At 42.7% G+C, this 25,096-nt stretch overlaps 1 protein-coding gene across 1 annotated transcript in view; it reads right to left on the bottom strand.

Annotated features, from left to right (window-relative positions):
• LOC134965869 (uncharacterized) overlaps positions 1-16,792 on the bottom strand; it is an 81,015-nt gene extending 64,223 nt beyond the window's left edge. Inside the window, exons 1-5 of the mRNA XM_063942255.1 lie at positions 16,746-16,792; positions 15,126-15,181; positions 8,308-8,355; positions 5,019-5,042; positions 1,179-1,202 (exon numbers count right to left, since the gene is read on the bottom strand). Coding sequence (XP_063798325.1) covers positions 1,179-1,202; positions 5,019-5,042; positions 8,308-8,355; positions 15,126-15,165 — 136 coding nt within the window. The 5' untranslated portion in view covers positions 15,166-15,181; positions 16,746-16,792. The remainder of the gene's footprint in view (positions 1-1,178; positions 1,203-5,018; positions 5,043-8,307; positions 8,356-15,125; positions 15,182-16,745) is intronic.
• Positions 16,793-25,096: the final 8,304 nt, after the last annotated feature.

Below are 25,096 nucleotides of genomic sequence, written 5' to 3'. Positions count from 1 at the left end.
GATATGCAAGTCAGAAGTAGATCTAATATGGCAAGAGGGGGAGTATTTTGATCTGAGATTTAGGATGGTGTTTTTGAGGTCTTTACAGGTAATGATGGGTAATTTTTAATTCTGATCTTAGATAATGAAGTACCGCACATAGGGGGTGATTCCGAGTTGTTTGCTTGCTAGCTGCTTTTAGCAGCATTGAACATGCTAGGCCGCCGCCCTCTGGGAGTGTATCTTCGCTTAGCAGAATTGCGAACGAAAGATTAGCAGAATTGCGAATAGAAAATTCTTAGCAGTTTCTGAGTAGCTCAAGACTTACTCCTACACTGCGATCAGCTCAGCCCGTTTCGTTCCTGGTTTGACGTCACAAACACGCCCTGCGTTCGGACAGCCACTCCCCCGTTTCTCCAGACACTCCCGTGTTTTATCCAGGCACGCCTGCGTTTTTCCACACACTCCCAGAAAATGGCCAGTTTCCGCCCAGAAACACCCACTTCCTGTCAATCACACTCTGATCACTTCAACGATGAAAAATCTTCGTTCCGCCGTGAGTAAATCTACTAAGTTTTGAGCCAAAATACTTAGCACCATGTGCATGCGCATTTTTGCATTAATCGCTCCGTTGCGAAAATCGGCAATGAGCGAACAACTCGGAATGACCCCCATAGAGAGCCAGTGCAGTGATATGCAGGGTGGTCCGCGCAAAGGTGGAGCAGTGAGAGAGGAAGATTATATAGACCATATGGAATACCCCTGTGTCTTAGTTTTGTTTCTAATTTCACCATCATATTTTGGCTTTAGTTTTGGTTCTGCAAAACCACCCACAAGTGTTTTGATTCAAATTTTGGATTTCTTGAAAATGGCTACAAACAACTAAAATCATGTAATTTTTGCAATCCAAAACCAGAAATCCATTTTTAAAATATGAATTCTGAACTGCAGGTAGATCCAAACCAGGCCTCAGTCTTGTTCGGTTCTCCCCAGGGCACCTGAACTGGGTCTTTGTTTGGTTCAGAGCCTGAATTTGTGTGTTTTCAGATCTCTGTAGAACCTAACCACACATCTCTAATCAATGTATAATTTTAACATAAATTTTATCACCACTAACACTGCCCATCACATACATAAAAATACCATCATGTAAATATCTAAATACTGTTAAAGATAGAACTCTTGAAACTTTTTTTTACCTGGTATTATAAAAGGTCGAGGAGCTATGGAATGGAAAAAAATTTTTTTAATCTTGAAATACTGTAATAAAACATTACACTTTAGAAACTGTATTTAGTATAAAACATTATGCACCAAAAAGGGTTTTCATTTCTGTAGTAAAAAAAGAAAATATGATGTAGACTTTAGCAGTTGGATCTTTACCTGCATGACTACAATCTATTAGTGCAATTTGCAGATTACTAAACACAATAAAAGTGATCTTCAATCACACACTTGCTTTGATACTGGGTCATTGTACACATCTCTATTATTGGATGTGAACTGCAGTGTGTGACCGGCTTAATACCATGAAGAGTGGTACATATATTTCTAGAACCAAATTTCTTATTAGAATCCCCTTCAATTTCCCCTACTTTTTCCACTCCCCCCCCCCCATCCTGGGGGAATTCAACATCTCAACTCAGTATCTCCCCAACACTGCTGCCTCCAAACTGCTCATTTGGCCTCTCACAATGAACTACACTCCCCTCTCTATTCAATAATTACTCCCTTGACCTTGTCTTCTCTCATCTGTGTACTGTTTCTGACTTCAACAACTACTTGAACAGCACCTACTCTTAGTCAGCATTACTGTTCCAACCACTCATTCCTGACCCCTGAAAACATTATTACTAGGATGAATCTTGACCCTCTTGATTCCATCTGTGTCCTTCTCTCTTGACTACCTTCTCTCCCCCATACTATGTTTGTATGCCTATGACCTACTTTTCCCTTGACTATGAAGCCACAGATATTAACATTAACCTTCTGGTGTCCCCTCAAAATCCTGGCACTCTACTTTGTTCTTGCTCTGCTGAGCAACTCTGTAAGAAGTTTTACTTTCTTGTTGACTTCATCCACTTCAGGTTTATTCTATTATTCTATATCTCCATTCTCTCAATTGATAGGCGAATCCTCATCTACTGCCAGGCCTACAACTCTTGTCACCTCTTCACCTTTCAAATATTCTTGCGGAATTTAAATGTTTATTTAGATTATTTTTAGTAATAATCTGACAATACACATAACTAATTCCTGTGAAGGTCATTGTTACCCATAATAAATAATTTTGGAAAGGTATATTGCACACACAGGGATATACTGTGATATTTTTTATCCCACTAATAGTGTTTATATTTTCTTTTTTCATTATTGTCCACTTCTTTATTTTAATATTTCACAGTTCCTGGCTTTTTAACATTATTGATAAAAGTTACATTTTATACAGTCTTATTATTACTATTACCATCTGTGCGCCACTGTAAGATCGATACTCTTCTCTTCTTAACTTGTTTTAACATACAGTATATTGGCAATGTTATTGTCCGTGGCAGCACCCCCAAATGTGATTATCCTCTACGTCAGGGCTGGCCAAACCGGTCCTCGAGATCTACCAACAGTTCACATTTTCCAGACCACCTAGCTGGTACACAGGTGTAGTAATTACTAATTAAGATGTGATGCAATCATTCCTAACTGACAATTCTACAGATCTGCAGGAGGCCTGGAAAACATGCACTGTTGGTAGATCTCGAGGACCGGTTTGGCCAGCCCTGCTCTACGTGATTGGAATATGGGGCAATGAAAACATTTATTGTTGGTACATGACTAGTACAGTAGTCTCTCCCTAATTCCCATTCCCTGTTTTTATTTGCCAGTGTAAAAATAAACTGTTTTGTCCCAGTGAAAAAGGAATTTACATTCACCCTTGCCTTATTGGACCACCAAATGTTGCCCCAGACTTTGTCACAGACTTTATAGATTGATTTGATTAGCACTAATAATGCAGATATGTGAAAAGAGGCTAACATGGGTCAGACACATGCAGAGTTGTTATGGAAAAAAGCCATAACACATGTTGCTAATCAAACACAGAGGGGTATATTTAGTAAAGCTTCTAAACTTGAAAAGTGGTGATATTGCACATATCAACCAATAAGATTCAGTCTAGATATGATAGAATCTGATTGGTTGCCATGGGCAACCTCATCACTTTTCATTTTTAGAAGCTTTAGTAACTTTACCCCAAAGTTTCTACTGATACTGTTCTTACCTGGATGCACCACAGGCACTAGGAAAATAACTTAATTCAGTATTAATATAAAAAAGATAAAAAACAACTCTTATTAATTTAAAAATAGTAGAGGAGTAGCCATAAATTATAGCTGTTTGATATTAAGCTAACCTTAACTACTTGCTAACCAGGCAGAGTAGGCTTTTTACAACTAGTGAAACCAGTGGACCCATAGAGGAAGAAGGCAGATCATATGTGTATTGTCCCCTCCTACTTCTCCTCTGTGCTGTGGCCTCATGACCTGAAAACCAGCTGCCCCCCTTCACTCTAATGTTCTGCTTTGTAAAGCCGAGCATTTGTCTGATCAGATGCAGTTGGCTGGGGGCAGGGTCAACTGACCCTGGTAAGAATGATTGAGAACTGGTGTTCAAAACATTTTTTTATCATGAAGAAAAGCTACCATGGGTCAGACACAACCAGAGTTGGTATGGTCTAAAAATTAGACCATTTAATGATTTGAAAGCTGTGGTAAGTCTAATTGAGCATAGTAGGGAATTCCAAATGTAGACAAAGGTATATGAAAAGTGTTGCATAGTAGATGGGATGGTGATTTCTAGAGGATATGCAAGTCAGAAGTAGATCTAACATGGCAAGAGGGGGAGTATTTTGATCTGAGATTTAGGATGGTGTTTTTGAGGTCTTTACAGGTAATGATGGGTAATTTTTAATTCTGATCTTAGATACTGAAGTACCGCACATAGGGGGTGATTCCGAGTTGTTTGCTTGCTAGCTGCTTTTAGCAGCATTGAACATGCTAGGCCGCCGCCCTCTGGGAGTGTATCTTCGCTTAGCAGAATTGCGAACGAAAGATTAGCAGAATTGCGAATAGAAAATTCTTAGCAGTTTCTGAGTAGCTCAAGACTTACTCCTACACTGCGATCTGCTCAGCCCGTTTCGTTCCTGGTTTGACGTCACAAACACGCCCTGCGTTCGGACAGCCACTCCCCCGTTTCTCCAGACACTCCCGTGTTTTATCCTGGCACATCTGCGTTTTTCCGCACACTCCCAGAAAACGTCCAGTTTCCGCCCAGAAACACCCACTTCCTGTCAATCACACTCCGATCACTTCAACGATGAAAAATCATCGTTCTGCCGTGAGTAAATCTACTAAGTTTTGAGCTAAAATACTTAGCGCACTGCGCACCATGTGCATGCGCATTTTTGAATTAATCGCTCCGTTGCGAAAATCGGCAATGAGCGAACAACTCGGAATGACCTCCATAGAGAGCCAGTGCAGGGATATGCAGGGTGGTCCGCGCAAAGGTGGAGCAGTGAGAGAGGAAGATTATATAGACCATATGGAATACCCCTGTGTCTTAGTTTTGTTTCTAATTTCACCATCATATTTTGGCTTTAGTTTTGGTTCCGCAAAACCACCCACAAGTGTTTTGATTCAAATTTTGGATTTCTTGAAAATGGCTACAAACAACTAAAATCATGTAATTTTTGCAATCCAAAACCAGAAATCCATTTTTAAAATATGAATTCCGAACTGCAGGTAGATCCAAACCAGCCTCAGTCTTGTTTGGTTCTCCCCAGGGCACCTGAACTGGGTCTTTGTTTGGTTCAGAGCCTGAATTTGTGTGGTTTCAGATTTCTGTAGAACCTAACCACACATCTCTAATCAATGTATAATTTTAACATAAATTTTATCACCACTAACACTGCCCATCACATACATAAAAATACCATCATGTAAATATCTAAATACTGTTAAAGATAGAACTCTTGAAACTTTTTTTACCTGGTATTATAAAAGGTCGAGGAGCTATGGAATGGAAAAAAAAAAATTTTAATCTTGAAATACTGTAATAAAACATTACACTTTAGAAACTGTATTTAGTATAAAACATTATGCACCAAAAAGGGTTTTCATTTCTGTAGAAAAAAAAGAAAATATGATGTAGACTTTAGCAGTTGGATCTTTACCTGCATGACTACAATCTATTAGTGCAATTTGCAGATTACTAAACACAATAAAAGTGATCTTCAATCACACACTTTCTTTGATACTGGGTCATTGTACACATCTCTATTATTGGATGTGAACTGCAGTGTGTGACCGGCTTAATACCATGAAGAGTGGTACATATATTTCTAGAACCAAATTTCTTATTAGAATCCCCTTCAATTTCCCCTACTTTTTCCACTCCCCCCCCCCCCCCCCCCATCCTGGGGGAATTCAACATCTCAACTCAGTATCTCCCCAACACTGCTGCCTCCAAACTGCTCCTTTGGCCTCTCACAATGAACTACACTCCCCTCTCTATTCAATAATTACTCCCTTGACCTTGTCTTCTCTCATCTGTGTACTGTTTCTGACTTCAACAACTAATTGAACAGCACCTACTCTTAGTCAACATTTCTGTTCTAGCCACTCATTCCTGACCCCTGAAAACATTATTACTAGGATGAATCTTGACCCTCTTGATTCCATCTATGTGTCCTTCTCTCTTGACTACCTTCTCTCCCCCATACTGTGTTTGTATGCCTATGACCTACTTTTCCCTTGACTCTGAAGCCACAGATATTAACATTAACCTTCTGGTGTCCCCTCAAAATCCTGGCACTCTAATTTGTTCTTGCTCTGCTGAGCAACTCTGTAAGAAGTTTCACTTTCTTTTTGACTTCATCCACTTCAGGTTTATTCTATTATTCTATATCTCCATTCTCTTAATTGATAGGCAAATCCTCATCTACTGCCAGGCCTACAACTCTTGTCACCTCTTCATCTTTCAACTCCCTTGTCTCCAGCTCCCCCTTCCCCCCTCCATCTGCGTGATTAATTTTGCCATCTATTACACATACAAAATAGATACCACCTCCTTATCCACCTCATCTCCTACTGGTACTCCCAAATTTGTCCTCATTCACCCCAGTCTCCAGGCTGAAGTATGTGCTCTCTTCTCCACCCTCCACCTGTCCATTGTTGCTATTCCCCTAAACTTTAAAGCATGCACCCACGTTGCACTTAACTCTCTTTATTGACACTTTCTTTTCATCCTTCAACTATTCCCTTGTCTCCCAATTCATAAGAAACCCTGTTTTGTCCCTTACTTGCTACCTACCATTCCATTTCTTTGCTCCTCTATACCTCCATTCTCCTTCCTCTCCTCACATTCCCTCCTAGACCTTTTCTGATCTGGTTTTTTGTTTGTTCATTACACTGAAACTGCTCACACCTAGGATACTGATGAACGCCTCAGGGTCAAATCCAAAATCCTGTTCTCTATTTTCTATTCCTTGACCTCAGACCAGCATTTAACATTGTTAACCACTCCCTTCTCCTTAAAACTCTCTATTCCATTTGGCTTCAAGACTCAGCATTTTCCCAGTTCACCTCTTTCTTGTCCAACTGCTCTTTCTCTGTATTTACATCCAACTCCCCCTTTGCACCTCCACTTTCATTTCCACTTAAGGTGAGGGTTAACTAAGGTTCTGTCCTTGGCCCTCTTTTTACTCTACAGGTCTTCCCTTGGAGAGCTTATCAGTATTTTTAAACTTCACTACCACCACTATGCTGACAATAACATTGACAGCTCTCACTGCATCTCTCTCACATCTCATTCTGAATTGCACAATGATTTCTAATATTCAATATTTAAAAAATTGAACTCATTGTATTTACTCCGGCCAAGGCCCCCTCTACTCCTGCCCTACCTATCTTGGTTGATAATGTCCCTCCTCTGTTCCCTATGTCCGATGTCTAGGTGTCACCCATGACTTTTCCCTTTCCTTCTCTCCCCACATGCAGTCCCTTTCAAAATCCTGCTGTTTCTATAATAAGGCAATTTGTAACCCAGGATGCTACTTAAAGTCTTATTCATGCCTTCCAGATTTCCCTCCTTGATAACTGTAATCTGCTCCTCTCTGGACTTCCTAACTCCTGCCTTCACCCTCTCTACTGTCTTCCTTATTTTCCTCTCTTAAAACCCTCTGCTTCCCTTCTCAGCCACTGACTCCACATACCACTTATAATTACATTTAAACTCCTCTCTCTCACCTAAAAAGCTCTCAAACTCATCAATACTTCCTACATCTGTAGCCTCATTTCCTCACAAACGCCCTCCCACATATTCACTTTACTAACAATTTCAACCTCATCTCATCCCTGATCCTTTTTCCATTCTCAAATTAAGATTTTTCCCAAGTCACGCCTGTCCTCTGGTGTGCCCTCCTTTACTCCATAAAACTTTTATGAAGCTTTCTTGCCTTCAAGCATGCCCTTAAATCCCATTTATTAATTCTAGCTAACCCCCCTCCTCCTAATTCTGCAGTCTCAGCTTTATTTTCCCTATTGTGACTACCCATATCCCCGATCGATCATTAGCTCATATGAGCTGGGCACTCCCTTCTTTGTCTTCAATTCATAATTATGCTACATGATCACTTTTCTTAAGTATCTGTGTGAGCTTATATACTGTCAGCAGTTATTTTTCTTGTTGCCAGTTTTATTCCCTTACCCTACGGAACCATTTTGCTTCTAAAAAATAAATAAATTAAAAAATAAACAAGTTAAAATAATAATTAGAAGATGAAGAAGAAGAAGAAGAAGATGAAGAAGAAGAAGAAGAAGAAGAAGAAGACGAAGAAGAAGAAGAAGACGAAGAAGAAGAAGACGAAGAAGAAGAAGACGAAGAAGACGAAGAAGAAGACAAAGAAGAAGACAAAGAAGAAGAAGAAGAAGAAGAAGAAGAAGCTTGTAGAAAAGTTCTCTTTATTTAGAATGTATTTTAAATTAAGTAATTCAAGTAAAATCAAGTCTGCTCTATTTAAAAGTCAGTTGCAATGTAATATGTGGGAGTCTAATTGTCCCTGGATAAGTAGGATACTAAAGCTCACTATAAATGTTTTTACAAGAGTAAAGTTAAACCACTTGCCAAGCTTCTATATGTAAATCATTAAACAGCCCGTGCAAGTGTTTTCACAATGCTCACTCATATTACACAACTCATAACATTTCCAGAAAACATTTAGACAGTAAATCTAAAGTTAATATCCAGTTAATCCCAACTGATGTTGTCGTTACGTACCCCAGCCAAATCCAAATCTTTGCCCGGTAACAATAGGAGACTGCAGGACTAGGACAGGGGGAAAAAAAGTTGTCATTTCAATAGCCTGCAATTAGTAGTGTATCAAACTAGTGCTATTTGCACACTTGGCATTTGCAATGCATTTTTTAAGATGAGAAAAACACTTATCACTTATCACATTTATGAACATCTTTCATGTGCAATAAAGTACATTTACTGTAGGTGTGTTTATAATTGCATTTAGTGTTCGATTTTAAAACATGAGCCTGTGGCAAAAATAGAAACCTGTCATGAAATTCTCTGAATCCACCTCCTCTTCACTACCTCTATCAGTTGTAGTATTGCAAGGCTCAGTCTTAGGTCCTCTTATTTTCTCAATCTACACGTCATCTCTTGGTAAACTAATCAGCACTTTTGGATTTCAGTATCATTTGTGCGCTGATGATACTCAAATCTACCATCCGCCCAGATTTGTCACCATCTGTATTGGGTTGTGTCACTGAATGCTTTTCTGCCCTTTTCGATGCCTAGGAGTCATCCTTGACTCTGAACTGTCCTTTGTTCCACATATTTAATCTGTCTCTAAATTATGTTACGTGCATCTAAAAAACATATCTAAAATATAGTATTATCTTACACAAGACACTGCAAAAACTCTAATCCACACTCTCATTATCTCCCGCATTGATTATTGCAATAGTCTCCCTACTGGTATTCCCAATAAAAGACTCTCACCACTACAATCCATTTTGAATGCCGCTGCAAGGATGATCTTCCATGCAAAACGTACATTGTCTGCTGATCCTTTCTATCAGTCCCTGCATTGGTTGATAATATTCTCCCATTTTCAATATAAAATACTTCTATTAACATATAAAGCTATTATCCAAACTACACCAACATATATCTCATCACTTATCTCAAAATATCTCCCAACTCGACCTCTCCGCTCTGCTCAAAATTTGCGTCCCTCATCTGCACAGATTACTCTCTCCCTTTCACAATTGCAGGACTTTCTTCGGACAGAACTCACCCTATGGAATGCCCTCTCATGCACAACAAGACTCTCCTCTAGCCTCCAAACTTTGAAGGGTTCCATGAAAACTCACCTCTTCAGGCAAGTCTATCAAATTCCTGAACCACCCACATGACCTTCAGAACCTTCACTCATATCTAATTACATCCCATCTGGACGGTTTTTGCAATCTGGTGGGACTGCTATGCTATGGATTGCGCCTATCCTTGTGTATCTTTCCTTTTTCCCTATAGATTGTAAGCTTGCGAGCAGGGCCTTCCTACCTCTATGTCTGTCTGTTATTACACACTTTGTTTTATCAATGTTGTGTCTGTAAATAAATAAATAAAATCACATGTGGAACGCTTATGTATATGCAGTTTAATAGTATCTTATTTCATTTTACATGCCTCTATTTGACAAAATTGTATTCTATTGCATTGGCTAACGTCAGATGCACTAAAAGTAACAAAATATCACACCTCAGGATAATGCAAGTTAAATGTACAGAAAAATGTCAATATTTAAATGCATTTAGCTTTCTTTAGATATATGTTAAATACCTAATTTTAAATCCAGCAGAAGTATGTAGCTTAAATGGGTATAACACTTACCATGGGTGCTGGAAGGCAATTAAAAACAAATATTTTTTTCTACTAATTACATGTCATTTATCAAAACAATGCAAATGAAATGCATTAGTTACTATTTAAGGGGGCAATTCAATTAGCTGCATGTTATGTGCCTGGAGCTATACAATTATATCCCATAGTGAGCCCATGACTAATGCGTGGTAATGTACAGATTCAGCCTAGGTACAGACTATACAATTATCTGGTCGATAATCTACCAGATTTAGCTGGTTGGAATGAAAATTTGGTAATGGATGAGAGCAAATGGCAATTGACCATTTATTTTCATAGGGGGATATCCAATTAGCCCCGTTTTTTTATCGGGGCTAATTGTCCCGACGAGAGCTATCTAATTAGCCCCGATAAGGCGGCGTGTGCTGCGGCTTTTCAGGTGAAGCAGAATCCCCGGAAACAGCCCTGTTTTTGTCCTTAAAATGGGGCTGTTTCACCCAAAAACCCACAGGTTTCACTGAAACTGTGTGTTTTCGGGAGAAAGGTTTTTTTTTTTTACAGGCGATCTATCTGGATAGCCTGCAAAAAAAAATCAGTGAAACATCGGAAAAAAAGTCAGATAAGCGGACGAAAACACCCATTTTTCAGACCCGATGTTTTAACGGGGATAATTGGATATTCCCCATAAACTGCAAAATGGACAAAAACACTAGTTCATCCAAGTTGGTTAAGTTTGTGATTAACCAATTTGTATGAAGGACAGGTTTTGTTAGTTTTTCAGTGTTTGGGAGAAAATGGTCGATTGTCATTTGCTCTCATCCATTACCAGCTTTTCAATTCAACCAGCAAAATCTGCCAGATAATTGTATAGTGTGTACCTATTTTAAGAATTAAGTGCCTGGAGCTATGCAACACCGCATGCAGTAATACAAGTGGATGCACTTACAGGGCCGGTTCAAGGGCGCAGAGCGCCCCGGGCAGGAAAGGGGCGTGGCCTAATACAGGGGGCGTGGTGAGTCACGCCCCCTGTACATTGAAAGCGCCGCTTGAATGCTGAGCGGTGCGCGATGACGTCATCGCGCACCGCACAGCAAAAGGTCCTCTCCACGAAGAGAAACTAGACGCTATGCGTCTAGTTCCCTTCGTGGAGAGGACCTTTGCTGTGCGGTGCGCGATGACGTCATCGCGCACTGCTCAGCAGTTACTCTCCACGAAGGGAAACTAGACGCATAGCGTCTAGTTCCCTTCACAGGAGGCGCCGAGGACGGGGACGGCAGCAGGCAGCGGAGGCGGACGGGGGACACAGCGGGCAGCAGTGGCGGATCTTGCCACGGTGCGGCGCCCTCCGGATGGCGCCAGCGCCCTCCGGAAGGCGGCGCCCCGGGGAAAAAGTCCTGCTTGCCCATGGCAAGAACCGCCACTGTGCACTTACCATGGAATTCTGCCATTTGTCACTATGCAACTAAATCAGTATCATAGTGATTGTGACTATGGAGGGTTCTTCATTGTATCCCTTCTGATGGGAGTTAAAGATCACATTTAGCCTAAATGATCATACTGAATTGAGCCCACTGCAGTAAAGCACTTGATCTTGATCCAATACTGTACAATGGGGGTTATTCAGGTTTGTTAGCAACTCAAAAAAGTTAGCAAATGCGCAAAACCATGCTGCACTACAGGTGGGGCAGATGTAACATGTGCAGAGAGATTTAGATTTGGGTGGGGTGTGTTCAAACTGAAATCTAAATTGCAGTGTAAAAATAAAGCAGCCAGTATTTACCAATATAACCCACCCAAATATAAATCTTACTGCACATGTTACATTTGCCCCACTTACTGCAGAAACATGGTTTTACCCAATTGCCAGTGGCGTAACTACTGCCCCCGCAGTCCTCGCGGTGGCTTGGGGGCGAGGGGCTGCGGGGGCACCACTGATTACAGCAGACTGACATGCGGACGAGCGCCCGCATGTCAGTCTGCTTTCTCCTTCCCGCCGCCGCTTGTTGGAGGGACACGGACGGCACAGCGTGTGCCTCTCCTGTGTCCCTCCTGCATCATCTCCGGCGGCCGCGGGTCTAATAGGGGGAAGTGCCGTCCGTGAGCTCTAATTGGCTCACGGACGGCACTTCCCCCTATTAGACCCGCGGCCACCGGAGATGATGCAGCAGGAGGGACACAGGAGAGGCGATCTGTGCCCTCCGTGTCCCTCCAATAAGCGGCGACGGCGGCACTGGGGGGAATATCTGGCACTGGGGGGGGGGATGTCTGGCACTGGGGCATATATGGCACTCGGGGGGAGATGTCTGGCACTAGGGGGGATATCTGGCACTGGGGCATATATGGCACTGGGGGGGGGGATATCTGGCACTGGGGGGGGGGATGTCTGGCACTGGGGGGGATATCTGGCACTGGGGGGGGGGATGTCTGGCACTGGGGCATATATGGCACTGGGGGGAGATGTCTGGCACTAGGGGGGATATCTGGCACTGGGGCATATATGGCACTGGGGGGGATATCTGGCACTGGGGGGGGATGTCTGGCACTGGGGGGGGATATCTGGCACTGGGGGGGGGGGATGTCTGGCACTGGGGCATATATGGCACTGGGGGGGAGATCTGGCACTGGGGCATATATGGCACTGGGGGGGGGGATATCTGGCACTGGGGGGGATATCTGGCACTGGGGCATATATGGCACTGGGGGGGGATGTCTGGCACTGGGGCATATATGGCACTGGGGGGGGATGTCTGGCACTGGGGGGGATATCTGGCACTGGGGGGGATGTCTGGCACTGGGGCATATTTGGCACTGGGGGGGAGATGTCTGGCACTAGGGGGGATATCTGGCACTGGGGCATATATGGCACTGGGGGGGGGGATATCTGGCACTGGGGGGGGGGTGTCTGGCACTGGGGGGGATATCTGGCACTGGGGGGGATGTCTGGCACTGGGGCATATATGGCACTGGGGGGGGGGATGTATGGCACTGGGGCATATATGGCACTGGGGGGGGATGTCTGGCACTGGGGGGGATATCTGGCACTGGGGGGGGGATGTCTGGCACTGGGGCATATATGGCACTGGGAGGGGGGGATGTCTGGCACTGGGGGGGGATGTCTGGCACTAGGGGGGATATCTGGCACTGGGGGAATATCTGGCACTGGGGGGGAATATATGGCACTGGCGGCATATCTGGCACGGGGGGAATATCTGGCACTGGGGGCATATGTGGCACTGGGGGGGAATATCTGGCACTGGGGGCATATGTGGCACTGGGGGGGGTATATGTGTACCTGGCACATGGGGGGGGCTATATTTGGCACCGGGGGCATGTGAGTACCTGGCACCGTGGGGGAATATCTGGCACTGGGGTCATATGTGGCACTGGGAGCACAGCCCTAGCAACAAGGACTACCTCCTAGCAACGAGCATGACACCCAGTGCATGAAACACCTGACAACGAGCATGACACCCAGTGCATGAAACACCTGGCAACGAGCATGACACCCAGTGCATGAAACCCCTGACAACGAGAAGGTAATTGAAAAGTAATTAGAAGCCTTACTGTAGGACTTAATGTGTAATGGGCATTACGGTGTGTGGCATAATGTATCACGGACATTGCGGTGTGTGTCATAATGTGTCACAGGCATTACGGTGTATGGTATACTATATCGCGGGCATTGTGATATGTGGTATAATGTCTCAGGGTCATTGCAGTGTGTGGCATAATGTATCACGGACATTGCGGTGTGTGTCATAATGTGTCAGGCATTACGGTGTGTGGTATACTATATCACGGGCATTGTGGTATGTGGTATAATGTCTCAGGGTCATTGCAGTGTGGCATAATACATAACGGGCATTGCGGTGTGTGGCATAGGGTATAACGGGCAGGGCATTGCGGTATGTGTCACAGGCATTACGGTGTATGGTATACTATATCACGGGCATTGTGGTATAATGTCTCAAGGTCATTGCGGTGTGTGTCATAATGTGTCACAGGCATTGTATGTGCTATAATGTATCAGGGGCATTGCAGTGTGTAGCATAATGTATAACGGGCATTGCGATTCCTGTCATAATGTGTCGGGGGCATTACGGTGTGTGGCATAATGTGTCACAGGCATTACGGTGTGTGGCATAATGTGTCACAGGCATTACGGTGTGTGGCATAATGTGTCGGGGGCATTATGGTGTGTGGCATAATGTGTCATGTGCATTATTGTGTGTGGAATAATGTCTAAGGGCCATTGCAGTATGTGGCATAATGTATACTGGGCATTACTATAAGGAGGAAAAATGACAAATAATGTAAGGGGCATGAATCAGGATTATTTTTCTTTCCTGTGGTGGCTAACGTCTGGGCGTGCAGGTTGCAAAACTGGGGTATAAGGTAGTCTTTTCCTGCAATACCACGCCCCTTTATGAGAAACCACGCCCATTCCAACAAAACCACGCCCTTTTTTTGCAGCGCGCGCCTTCGCATATTTATCCCTTTCTTGCTCCCAATTATGCGGCGGGGGGGGGGGCGCCAAAGAATTTTTTGGCTTGGGGGAGAAAAATTTCTAGTTACGCCACTGCCAATTGCTAACTTTTTTGAGTTGCTAACAAATCTCATTAAGGCCCAGTATGTAAGACTACATTTCATTTTGTGGGTTAGTTTATTTAAATGAAATTCATGGGATAGGGACTGCATATTTTGTGGATCATTCTATATTTACCCACAGCACCTTTGTAGATGCACATCATCTTAGACGGTAGAGGTTGGATGTGCCCATTTAATTTGCACAATAATGTGCTCATATGTTCACGTAAAACAATACCTTCCAAAGTCTTTTTGCTCACAAGGGGGCTGATCCAAAGTTGGAGCAAAACAAAAGAGTAACTTTGTATCTGTAACAAACCATGCTGTATTGCAGGGATTGTAAAGACATTTGTTATTTTTGCATGCCAGTTAAATACTGGCTGCTTCTACATGTAGCCCACAAATGCTGGACAGCTTTATTTTGACACTGCAATGCAGATTTCAGTTTGGACAACTCCCTCTCAAATCCACATCTCTCTGCACATTTTACATCTGCCCCACCTGCAGCACAACATGGTTTTACACTGGCGTAAAGTTACTTGATTTTATTTTGCTCTAATTCCAACTGGTTCAGCTCAATGGCTTGATTTAGTATACAGTAACTTTACTAAAAAAAATGTTTTTTGACTCACCCAGACATAGCGCAAGAAGAAGTAAGGATTCTTTTAGCATTTCTGCTTCCAGTTGTCTAAATAAAAACACACTATATCTATTAAACATTGATAGTTACAGTGTGACAAAAAAGATGGTACTTAGTATAAATATTTGACTCTTGGGTTTAAATTTCCATAGTTTTCACAGTTTTTGGTTAATGGTGGTTGGTATTGAAAAGCTTTGAAACACTGACTGACAAACCACTCAAACAATAGACCTGTGAGCTTGGGAGAATCACTGCAAATCACACACTGTGTGTGCCCTGCTCTGGCATTAACCCCTGGCTAGTTGAGCCCATTGCTGGTCCTGGAAATACAGGGAAAAAAATTGCGCAATGCTCCCCCGTACTTCCATGAACTAGCAACGGGCTCAACCAGCTGGAGGGTAATGCCACAGCAGGGCACACACAGAGTGGAGTCCAGACCCAAACGACTCACCACAGTCCTAGGATTTCTTCGGAAGTAAGGACCCCTCAGACTTCCCTCCCAAACAAACAAAAATTACAATTTACCCCAATCCTTGGAGCATTAAGGTAATAAACCTACTTTACCTTTGAATGCATTCATGGTCTTTGCCATGTTCAGAAGAAAGCTATTAGAATCCAGGGACCACATCATATTAATGCATGCCTGGATGATTGGTAACATTTTACTTTTATGTATCTTTTATTGATGGAGCGGAAAAATATTTTCAAATAATAGATGACAAGAAAATCCCCTGGAAATTTATTTTAATTTGTTTAGAAAAAAAAGAAAAGAATGTAATTTCTAAACTGGGTTTCAAAATTCAGTTGACTACTACAACCCATAATGATAGAAAAATGAATCATCATTTTTATTTATCTAACGTCCCAGTCACAAAAAAATTGTTTCCATAGGCATTAAGCGGGTTACACCATTTGAGTATAGCATAAAGCAACAGTGCCAAACTCCCAAAAAGCTTTGACAATAATGGGAACTGTGGGGTGCAGCACTAACAAAACTTCTGCAGCAGATTGCTGTGAAATCTCCAGCATTATTCTGTTAGCATTTAGCAACAATTTCTAAGATTATGCAAAAATTGCTGTTTCTACGTAATTTTATGGGGGGGAAAAATTCCAATGCTTAAAATGTTACTAGAGTTTATATACAATTCCACCGTATAGTATTTTGCATAATCCTGTCTACTATATATTATTTCATTAAAATTATCAAAATGTGATGATTAAAAGAAAAAGAGATTTGAAGATAATTTAGTTTTATATTCAAAAGATATACAATTTGCAAATGCTTAATCTAGCAGTAGTCTGCTCTAAGGAAGAAAACAAAGAGTGATGATGATGATGATGATGATGATGATGATGATGATATAAAACATTTAAATAAAAGTGTTAATGAATAGGTTATTAGTATGTGCTAATCGGTATCTAAATAACATGTTGTTTTGAAGATGTATAAATTGAAATCTACGTACCAATCTAAAGCGACAGTAGTACTGACATTGAAAGTGTCTGCAGATCAGGGCAATTTATATCATTATGGTTTTCTTATCCATAACTATGATACTCACACAATGGTGGTTTTCAGAATTATTCAGAGTAATTCTTGTGCACTACTAACCTCAGATATAAGTGGAGCACGCAAGAAGCAATGACAATAAACAAGATAAAGTGTCCTACCTCTTTATATACAATTCCATGGCACCACCTTATCCAGTCATTAATTGACACATAAATATTATTCATGCCATTTATGAACACTTGCCAAGTCAGATTAAAATCTTTAGATTAGTTAATGCTGATTTTGTTACTAGTTTTTTTTTATATACTCAATGCCCTCAACTGACATTACTTTAACTTACCTTTCATTGTCTCACGTACACAATTCAGATTTGTATTTTGTTTCACTTTCTTAGTACATGTTTGACCACATGCCCAGTACAGAAACGTGTTAGGACTTGTGCACAATCCCCATAGAAAAACACATCCTCAAACGAAACATTCAAAAGTAGAGCTTGGCCAATTGTAGCTACTGTATATTTCAAATGAATCTTTGAATTGCTCTGGATTTGGGCAAAAACATTTTTTCAGATTATTATTGATTGATTTTATTGACAGGTTGCAATCATTAATGACAAAAATGATGCATCTGGGTTACAAACAACCATAAACATTCCAATAAAATCAAGGTACAATAGGCAGTACGGATGGTGTAATGGTTAGCATTACTGCCTCACAGCACTGAGGTCTTGGGTTTCATTCCCACCATCGCGTTTGTATAATCTCCACGTACTTGTGTGGGGTTTCCTCCGGGTACTCCGGTTTCCTCCCACACTCCAAAAATATACTGGCAGGATGTTGATTGGCTCCCAACAAAATTAACCCTAGTGTGAATGTGTCTGTGTGTACATGTGATAGGGAATATAGACTGCAAACTCCACTGGGGCAGGAAATAATGTGAATGGGCAAATATTCTCTGTACAGTGCTGCGGAATATGTGTGCGCTATATAAATAACTGGTAATAAATAATAATAATAATAATAATAATAATAATAATAATAATAGAAAACTGATGTATATCCCAAAAGTGGACAATCCACCTGGGAGGACATATATCTAAGGGGGGTAGTATGTTATGCCAGCAGCCGGGTCCCCGGCACCCAGCATACCAATGGGTAAAGGTTCGGAGGCCACAGAATGAACAATATTGTGTTTTGTTTTCTTGTAGCGGCTGTTAATTTTATTAACAGCATGTGGTTACCTTTAGTCAGTTTTCCAATATATTCACTAGGGTATATACCCCAAAAAGCCCAGGTTTTGGTGACTGTAAATTAAATATTCAATGTATTATTGATATAATCTTGAAGTTTCTGCCACAAAATTTGCACCTGAGAGCAAGACCATAAACAATGAACCAAGGGGGCATTTATCTCTGAATCCAGCCAGATCTGCATTCATCTCCGCACATGCTGTGGGGCTGCGCAACAAAGGGCAAGCCCGCCCAGCGTGTGTGAGGTCATCCTCCATTGCATCCACAATTAGATTGCAGATGCATCGGATCTAAGGTTGACCCCTGGCAGCGCATCCTGGCTGCTCTGTCAAGCAGTCAGCGGCCATCTTGTTTTTCGGAGCGGCTGCGTGTGACGTCACGCAGCCACCCCGAAAATAGAAAGCTCATGGAAGTCTTCTCTTCTCTTTAATAAACTAGCAAATGTATCAGAGTCTAAGTTAAGTAGAGGACGTGTGCAAGTATAAATTTGTGAGGTAGAAAAGGGACTATTAGGAGCACGACACCTTTCTTGTCTGCCACCCTCAAAGTACGTAAAATTGTTTGTACATAGCTAATAGCTTGTAAATAAGGGAATAAAGGTATAAAAAGCAAAGAACATCTGCTTTGTAGTTGGGAAAGTGTTAGTAGGGTCAAGGATTCTGGACATAGGAACTGAAAAATGAGGAGTGAGCCCAATCATGCCACTCTTTAAATATCTGAGAGGTTCTATTTGGTAGGATATTTTTGTTGTCCCCATAGCGGTAGGAATATAGAGACAGAGTTAGATAGTTTCATGCTGTTCCTAACCAACCTCCACGCAATACAGGTGGTAGTCAGCAGTAAGTTTTCCTTCACACTCTCAGGCAGTGTGTTCGGCAAGGTGTGTAATAAAGCTATTCCAATCAGGTACAAAGCCCTGTTCTATGCTACGTGATGTATTAGCAGGCTTGGACTGGCCCACAGGGGTACAGGGGAAACCACCGGTGGGCCCCACTGCCTGGGGACCCACCTCCTGCTCTACGGATCAGGTTCCAGTCTGTGCACTTGAATTATACATTATACACATGTTACCTTATACTAGACTATGGTGTATTTTCTACAGTGCATTGCTGTTATTAATCTGTTATTAATCTGGCACATTATCATGCATGCAGCAGCTTAATATACTGTATATATTTATGAAGAGGTCCAGACGTTGCACTCTCTAATGGTTAGTCAAACCAATGAGGTGGCAGGCCAAACCCTCTCTGCAGATTGGCCACACCCTCAACATGGGCCCCTACCACTGCATTTCCCCGGTGGGCCCTACATGCCCCAGTCCAACACTCTGTATTAGTATCCAAACCTCCAACCCAGACCATCGCTATCCTGCAGTTCGCAACCAGGGCATATTTTTGAAGACAGGGTAAATAAATGCCTCCCAATTCCTTAGGCTGCTGTAGCTTAAATAATGACATTCTGGGACACATACCAGCCCAAATAAATGTTGTCAGTGCCTTGATTAGTTGTTGTATAGCCCGCTTATGCAAAACCACCGGAAGCAACTGTAAGATATATAGGAGCATCGGAAAACAAATCTTTTTTATAAAGATGGCACCTGCCTAGGCAAGATAATGGTAAATGTGCCCATCTAGTGAAATCAGAATATATTCTAGAAAGAAGGGGTGGATAATCAGCCTTATATAATTTGGAAGGGTGCATAGGGATTACAATGCCTAGATAAGTAAAGCAATTATTATTGACTGATTGAAAAGGGAAGGTGTTGCCCCAACCTAATTTGGCAGTCATATAAAGGCCAGTGTCACTGTTTTTGTGTAGTTAATTCTAAATTCCACCACAAGTTCAAAGGTATTCAAAATTGTAAGTCGGGGAGGTATTGCCAGTTTGCATTGGAAAAGTAGAATAAAAGATCATCAGCAAATGCCGAAAACTTTATCTTGGAATGTACTATCGGAATTCCTTTCCATCTACTTTCTTGCCCAAAATGTTATCAATCATTTATAATGCCTGGAGAATCAGAGCAAGAGTACGTGGAATGTAAAGTACCAATCAGCAAGGATCCAGAAACATGGGTTGTCTGTGGTTTTATACAAGGTATTCAATGTTCCTGGATTGTATGGAACCTATTTATCATTCAGTATTAGTGGCATATTCTGAGAAAACACCCATTTTCGGTAGATACCTGCAAATATTAATTATCACTCAAATATATAAAGGAGAAACTGCCGAAGATATGTCCATATCTGCCACAGTCCCTCCATTTCCAACAGCAGTCGCCGTCTATATAGGTTTCTATGGGGGCTGCAAAGCTGTCAGATTTACCAAGCTCTGTATCGCAAAGCATTCTCTATTTTGGACCCGGCATCTGACGTTGTCTGAAGATAGAGTTAGCCACTGTAGCCTATGGGCTATATCCCGTTAAAATTACCAGGAGAGTTTGCCTCTGGAAAGGTAACATACTCTGTAAATGAAGACCTTATTTCTAGATATAGCTGCCAATTATCAGCCACATAATAAGGGTAAAAAACAAAAGCTTCCGATTCCACAAACTGCAACTGAAAAGAATAACTTCCCAATCATCATAACCCTCCAAAAGATCACTGCTCTGTGATGCAGAGTTATTTATTATAGGCTGAGAAAAATAATGTCAAAATACCAGTTAGGGACATGACTTCTACTTCTCCATCACTTGAAACCTTGCATATATGTGCTAGATTAACAAATAAAAGACAGACATTATCTAGAAGCCCATTTGCAATTGAGGTCAGCAGTGGCATCTCCAGAGGTGCGGCTGCAGCACAGTCCAATATTCAAATAGGGGAACCACGCCAACTGCCAGCCCAAACACTGCCAAACATCACAAGCCAGGACTCACTGGCAGTTAGCCTCTGGAGCTGCCACTAACGGTCAGGGTTACAATTGTCTGGGCATTAGCCAAGTGTGTTGTATGGGCACGAAGGTTCAATCAAGGCTTCTAGGGAACAAAGCTTGGAATGTATTAAGTGTTTCATCTGTACACTATGGTGTAGGACAGTGGCGTATCTATAATGCGTGCAGTGTGCGGTGCACATGGGCCCCTTGGTCCAGAGGGGGCCCACACCGCACACACTGCACCCATTTCTTCTATACTTATCTCTCTGGTGTCCGAGCATGGGCCCCCTCCTCTCCCGTCACTGTAGATGGTAACAGCACTGTTAGCACTCTGCCTGAGCACTAGAGACTCTGTCACGGTGCCAGAATCTACAACGCATGCACAGGTCTCCAAAAAATTGACCACTGCAGCATACGCTGTAGACTCTGGCACTGTGCCAGAGACTCTAGTGCCCAGACAGAGTGCTAAGATCGCTGCTGCTGGCTACGGGATGGGAGAGGAGGGGGCGCATACACGGTGACTGCACACGTGTCCCCTCCTCTCTAGATACACCCCTGGTGTAGGTTTATAACATATCCTACAAAAATAGTATTCATCCACTCAACCAATAAGTAGAGCTTAAAAAAAAAAAAGTTACTACTTACCCATTTGTAACTGTTTAGTGTTGGGCAGACTTTGAGTGGCCAGGAGGTTGGATGATGTGTTTTGCATTGAATTGTGTTATTTTAGCCCTGTTCCCTGCTGCAAAACACTACTTGTTGTTTTGAATAGCAGGATTGCATCTACATTGGCATGTAACCACGATGATGAAGATGCGCCCCAACACCAACCACGCATCTGTTAGGTTTGCTCCCTACAGGATTCTCCAGAATTGGGATCATATAAATTCAGTTGTTGTTAAGAACCGTCAAGTCGTGCCAATCTATAGCTGACCTGAACAAATTTTGATCTTCTGTTAAGTGGTTCCATGTTGATAGTGTGGTATCCATAGTTGTTGTGATTGTATCAAGACCATCTCGCTGCTGGTTCTCCCCTTTTTCATGTACCTTTAACTTTTCCACGTATAAGGTTTTTCTCTAGGGATCCTTTTCTACGCATGATGTGTCCAAAGTGGGAAAGGCGCAGTCATCACATTTGTGCTTCTAGGGAGAGCATAGGTTTTATCTAATCTAATACTGATTGATTTGTTCTTCGGGCAATCCATGATATACGTAATATTCCTCTCCAGTATGATGATTCAAAAGCGTCAATAATCTTTCTATCTTGGTTCTTGACTGTCCAAATTTCACACCCATATGACGTTACTGGAAAAAACATAACATGAACAAGTCGTATCCTTGTGTATAAAGACACATCTTTGAACTTGAATATCTTACCAAGATCTTTCATGGCTGTTTTACCAAGTGCTATTTGTCTTTGGCATTCTGGACTTCTTGCTGCTTTAGTGTTGAATATTGATCCCAGTGGGTTAAAACTACTATTTTAATTTCTTCACCATTTAGGTGAAAATAACTGAGGTTGCCAGTTCTTAAAATCTTCGTCTTCATCACATTAGGACGCAAACCCATTTTCAGACTACATTATTTGATCTTAATTAGCAGCTGTTTCAGATCTTCATTTTTTAGCACAATGGAGGTTATTAATAAGTCTTCCACCAATTTTTACACCCCGGTTTTCTTCATATAGCCATGAATCTCTGATTATTTGTTCTGCATAACAGGTTGAACAGATATGAGGAAAGGATGCAGCCTTGTGGGACAGCTTTGCTGATTTTTAACCAAGCTGGTTCTCTATTTGGACTATGGGGGGTAATTCAGACCTGATCGCTAGGCTGCATTTTCGCACAGCGGGCAATCAGGTCTGAACTGTGCATGAATACACACCGCAATGCCCAGGTGCGATGGTCCGCAGTGCCAGGGAGCACTGGGCAGTGACAGGATGGTGCGTAAAAAGTGATCGCACGGGCGATCGCAAGGAGATTGACAGGAAGAAGGCATGGCGTGTCCAGGCGTAGGAAAGGAAGGTGTCAGATGTCAATTCCAGTCCCGGACAGGCTAAATTGATCGCAGCGGCTGAGTAAGTCCTGGGCTGTGCAGGGAGACTGCACATAATCAGTTTGTGGAGCTCTGCTACACAGGCGTTCGCACACTTGCACAGTGAAAATACACTCCCCTGTAGGCGACGCCGATCCGATCGCAGTGCTGCACAAATCGCTGCCCAGTGATCAGGTCTGAATTACCCTCTAAAACTTCTTGATCTGTGTAGAGATTCTGTATGAGGATAATCAGACGTTCTGGTATGCCCATATTTTTTTATGTTTTCCAGGGCTTTTCATGATTGACACAGTCAGAAGAGTAACTGTAGTCAATGAAGCATATAAAGCTGTATTTTTGATCTTTCTCTTTTCGAGCACCCACCTTCAGCAGTGATATGTCCTGAAAGCTTTGGCACAGCCACATCATAAATACCTGCTTTACTATGAAAAGTACACAGCTCTTCCCCAGTAGCTTGTTGAGTGTGTTCTGACCTGAGGGGCTCATCTTTCAGCAATATATCAAAATTAATTTTTTCAACTCTCCATAATATTTCCAAGGCTAGACACCGAAGTAGATCACCAGGCCTTTCTTCCATGGTTTGTCTTTTTCTGGCACATCAACTGAGACCTGTCCACCATTGCCAGTGGTAAGATACTGATGGCATCGCTCTCAGGATCACTGATGCATGCAAGCCCTTGTGGCTTGACAAGCCAACAACCAAATCAAGGAAGCAATTCGGTAAGTATGCTTTAAGCCCTACTGCAGATTTTTTTCCAGGTATCACTTACCATTCCTTCACCTGGAATATTTTTATCTAGTATCAAACATGGCTGGAGGAGAGGAGATGCTGCTACACAGTGCAAATCTAGGGCCGGCCCAGCCAGTGAGACTGCACTGCACTACACTCTGCTGTTGTGTAAGAGACTGCTTTCTTACATGACTGCAGAAAACCACTGTTGTCCAGGAGGAAGTACCGGAACAGGAGCCTCTCCTTGGAGCTTTCCGCATCAGCGGCACATCATCAGCCAGCGCCTGCTGTCACCAAGCGCTTACCACAGTGGGAAGCGCTCCCGGCCACAGCACACCTCACCTCCAGAGCAGGGACGTGCAGTCAGGGGAGGCAGTGCCTCCCCTGTGATTAATTAGTAAAATAATACAAAGAAGATACTTATGACACATATTCTGTGTCATAAGTGTCTTCTTGATTTAATGGAATTAGTTTTTTTTGGTAAATGACTTTGGGAGGCACTGATAGCAGTGCCTCCCATACATAATAGGAACGGTGACAGTGTTGGGGGTGGAGCCTAGCACTGGGCTATAAAAGCCCATTGAAAAACATAGGGAAAGCGGCACTGAAAAAAGAGCCTCGCTGACAGGGACACCTCCCCCATGTCAGCGAGGCACCTGTGATTGGACAGTGGATCCAGCACTGGATCCGCTGTCCAATCACCCACTCTCGGATTGAGGCGGAAAATTGGACAGGAGCAGCGGTGGCTCTGCAGTGAGTGCTGCTCTCCCCTGACCTCCTCCGCCAGCTCTGTCCCCCCCTCCCACTCACAGGCACCAGACAGCTCTCCTCTGTGCTGCTCTCCCCTGTCCTTCTCCACCGGCTCCGTCCTCCCCTCCCGCTGACAGGCACCAGCAGGGTAGTGTGCGGTCTCCCCTGTGCGGCTCTCCCCTGTCCTCCTCCGCCGGCTCCGTCCACACACAGCAGCAGGTCTCTCTCTCTCACTCTCTCCTTTCCCCTCCTCCAGTGGATTGAAGTTTTTAAGTCTAAATTACTTATTTTACATTTACAGGTATTGGATTCTACATGGACAAGTGGACGTGATCGGCGTGGGATGTAGGTAAGTAATCTCTTTCTCATTTTTACAGGTACCCCTAATGGTTTCTACGTGGATAAGTGGATGTGACCGGCGTGGGATGTAGGTAAGTATGTGTGAATGTGTAAGTGTGTTATAATAAAATTTTACTTTCACGGTGTGTGTGTTGTGTTTTTATTTGTTTTTTTTGTTGTTGTTGTAGAACTACAGGTGCTAGCGGACCCGTCATTTCCCTGCATACTGGTACTTGAGGTTCTCCAAGTACCAGCAAGTGGGGGAGGCTTTCTGGGCCTTGTAGTTCCACATCAAAAAACAATATTCTTTTTTTACACACTTATGGCTATCAGCCCAGCACCCACCGCCCGGGGGTGTTGGGGACAGCCTTGGGCTTCACCCCTTGCCCTTGGGTGCCTGGAAGGGGGGAATCCTTTGATTTAAGAGGTCCCCACTCCTCCGGCGAACCCCGGCCA

The sequence above is a fragment of the Pseudophryne corroboree genome, chromosome 10 (genome assembly GCF_028390025.1).
Source record: "Pseudophryne corroboree isolate aPseCor3 chromosome 10, aPseCor3.hap2, whole genome shotgun sequence".
In the NCBI taxonomy this organism is placed as follows: Eukaryota; Metazoa; Chordata; class Amphibia; order Anura; family Myobatrachidae; genus Pseudophryne; species Pseudophryne corroboree.
This window is presented reverse-complemented; position numbering and strand designations above follow the sequence as displayed.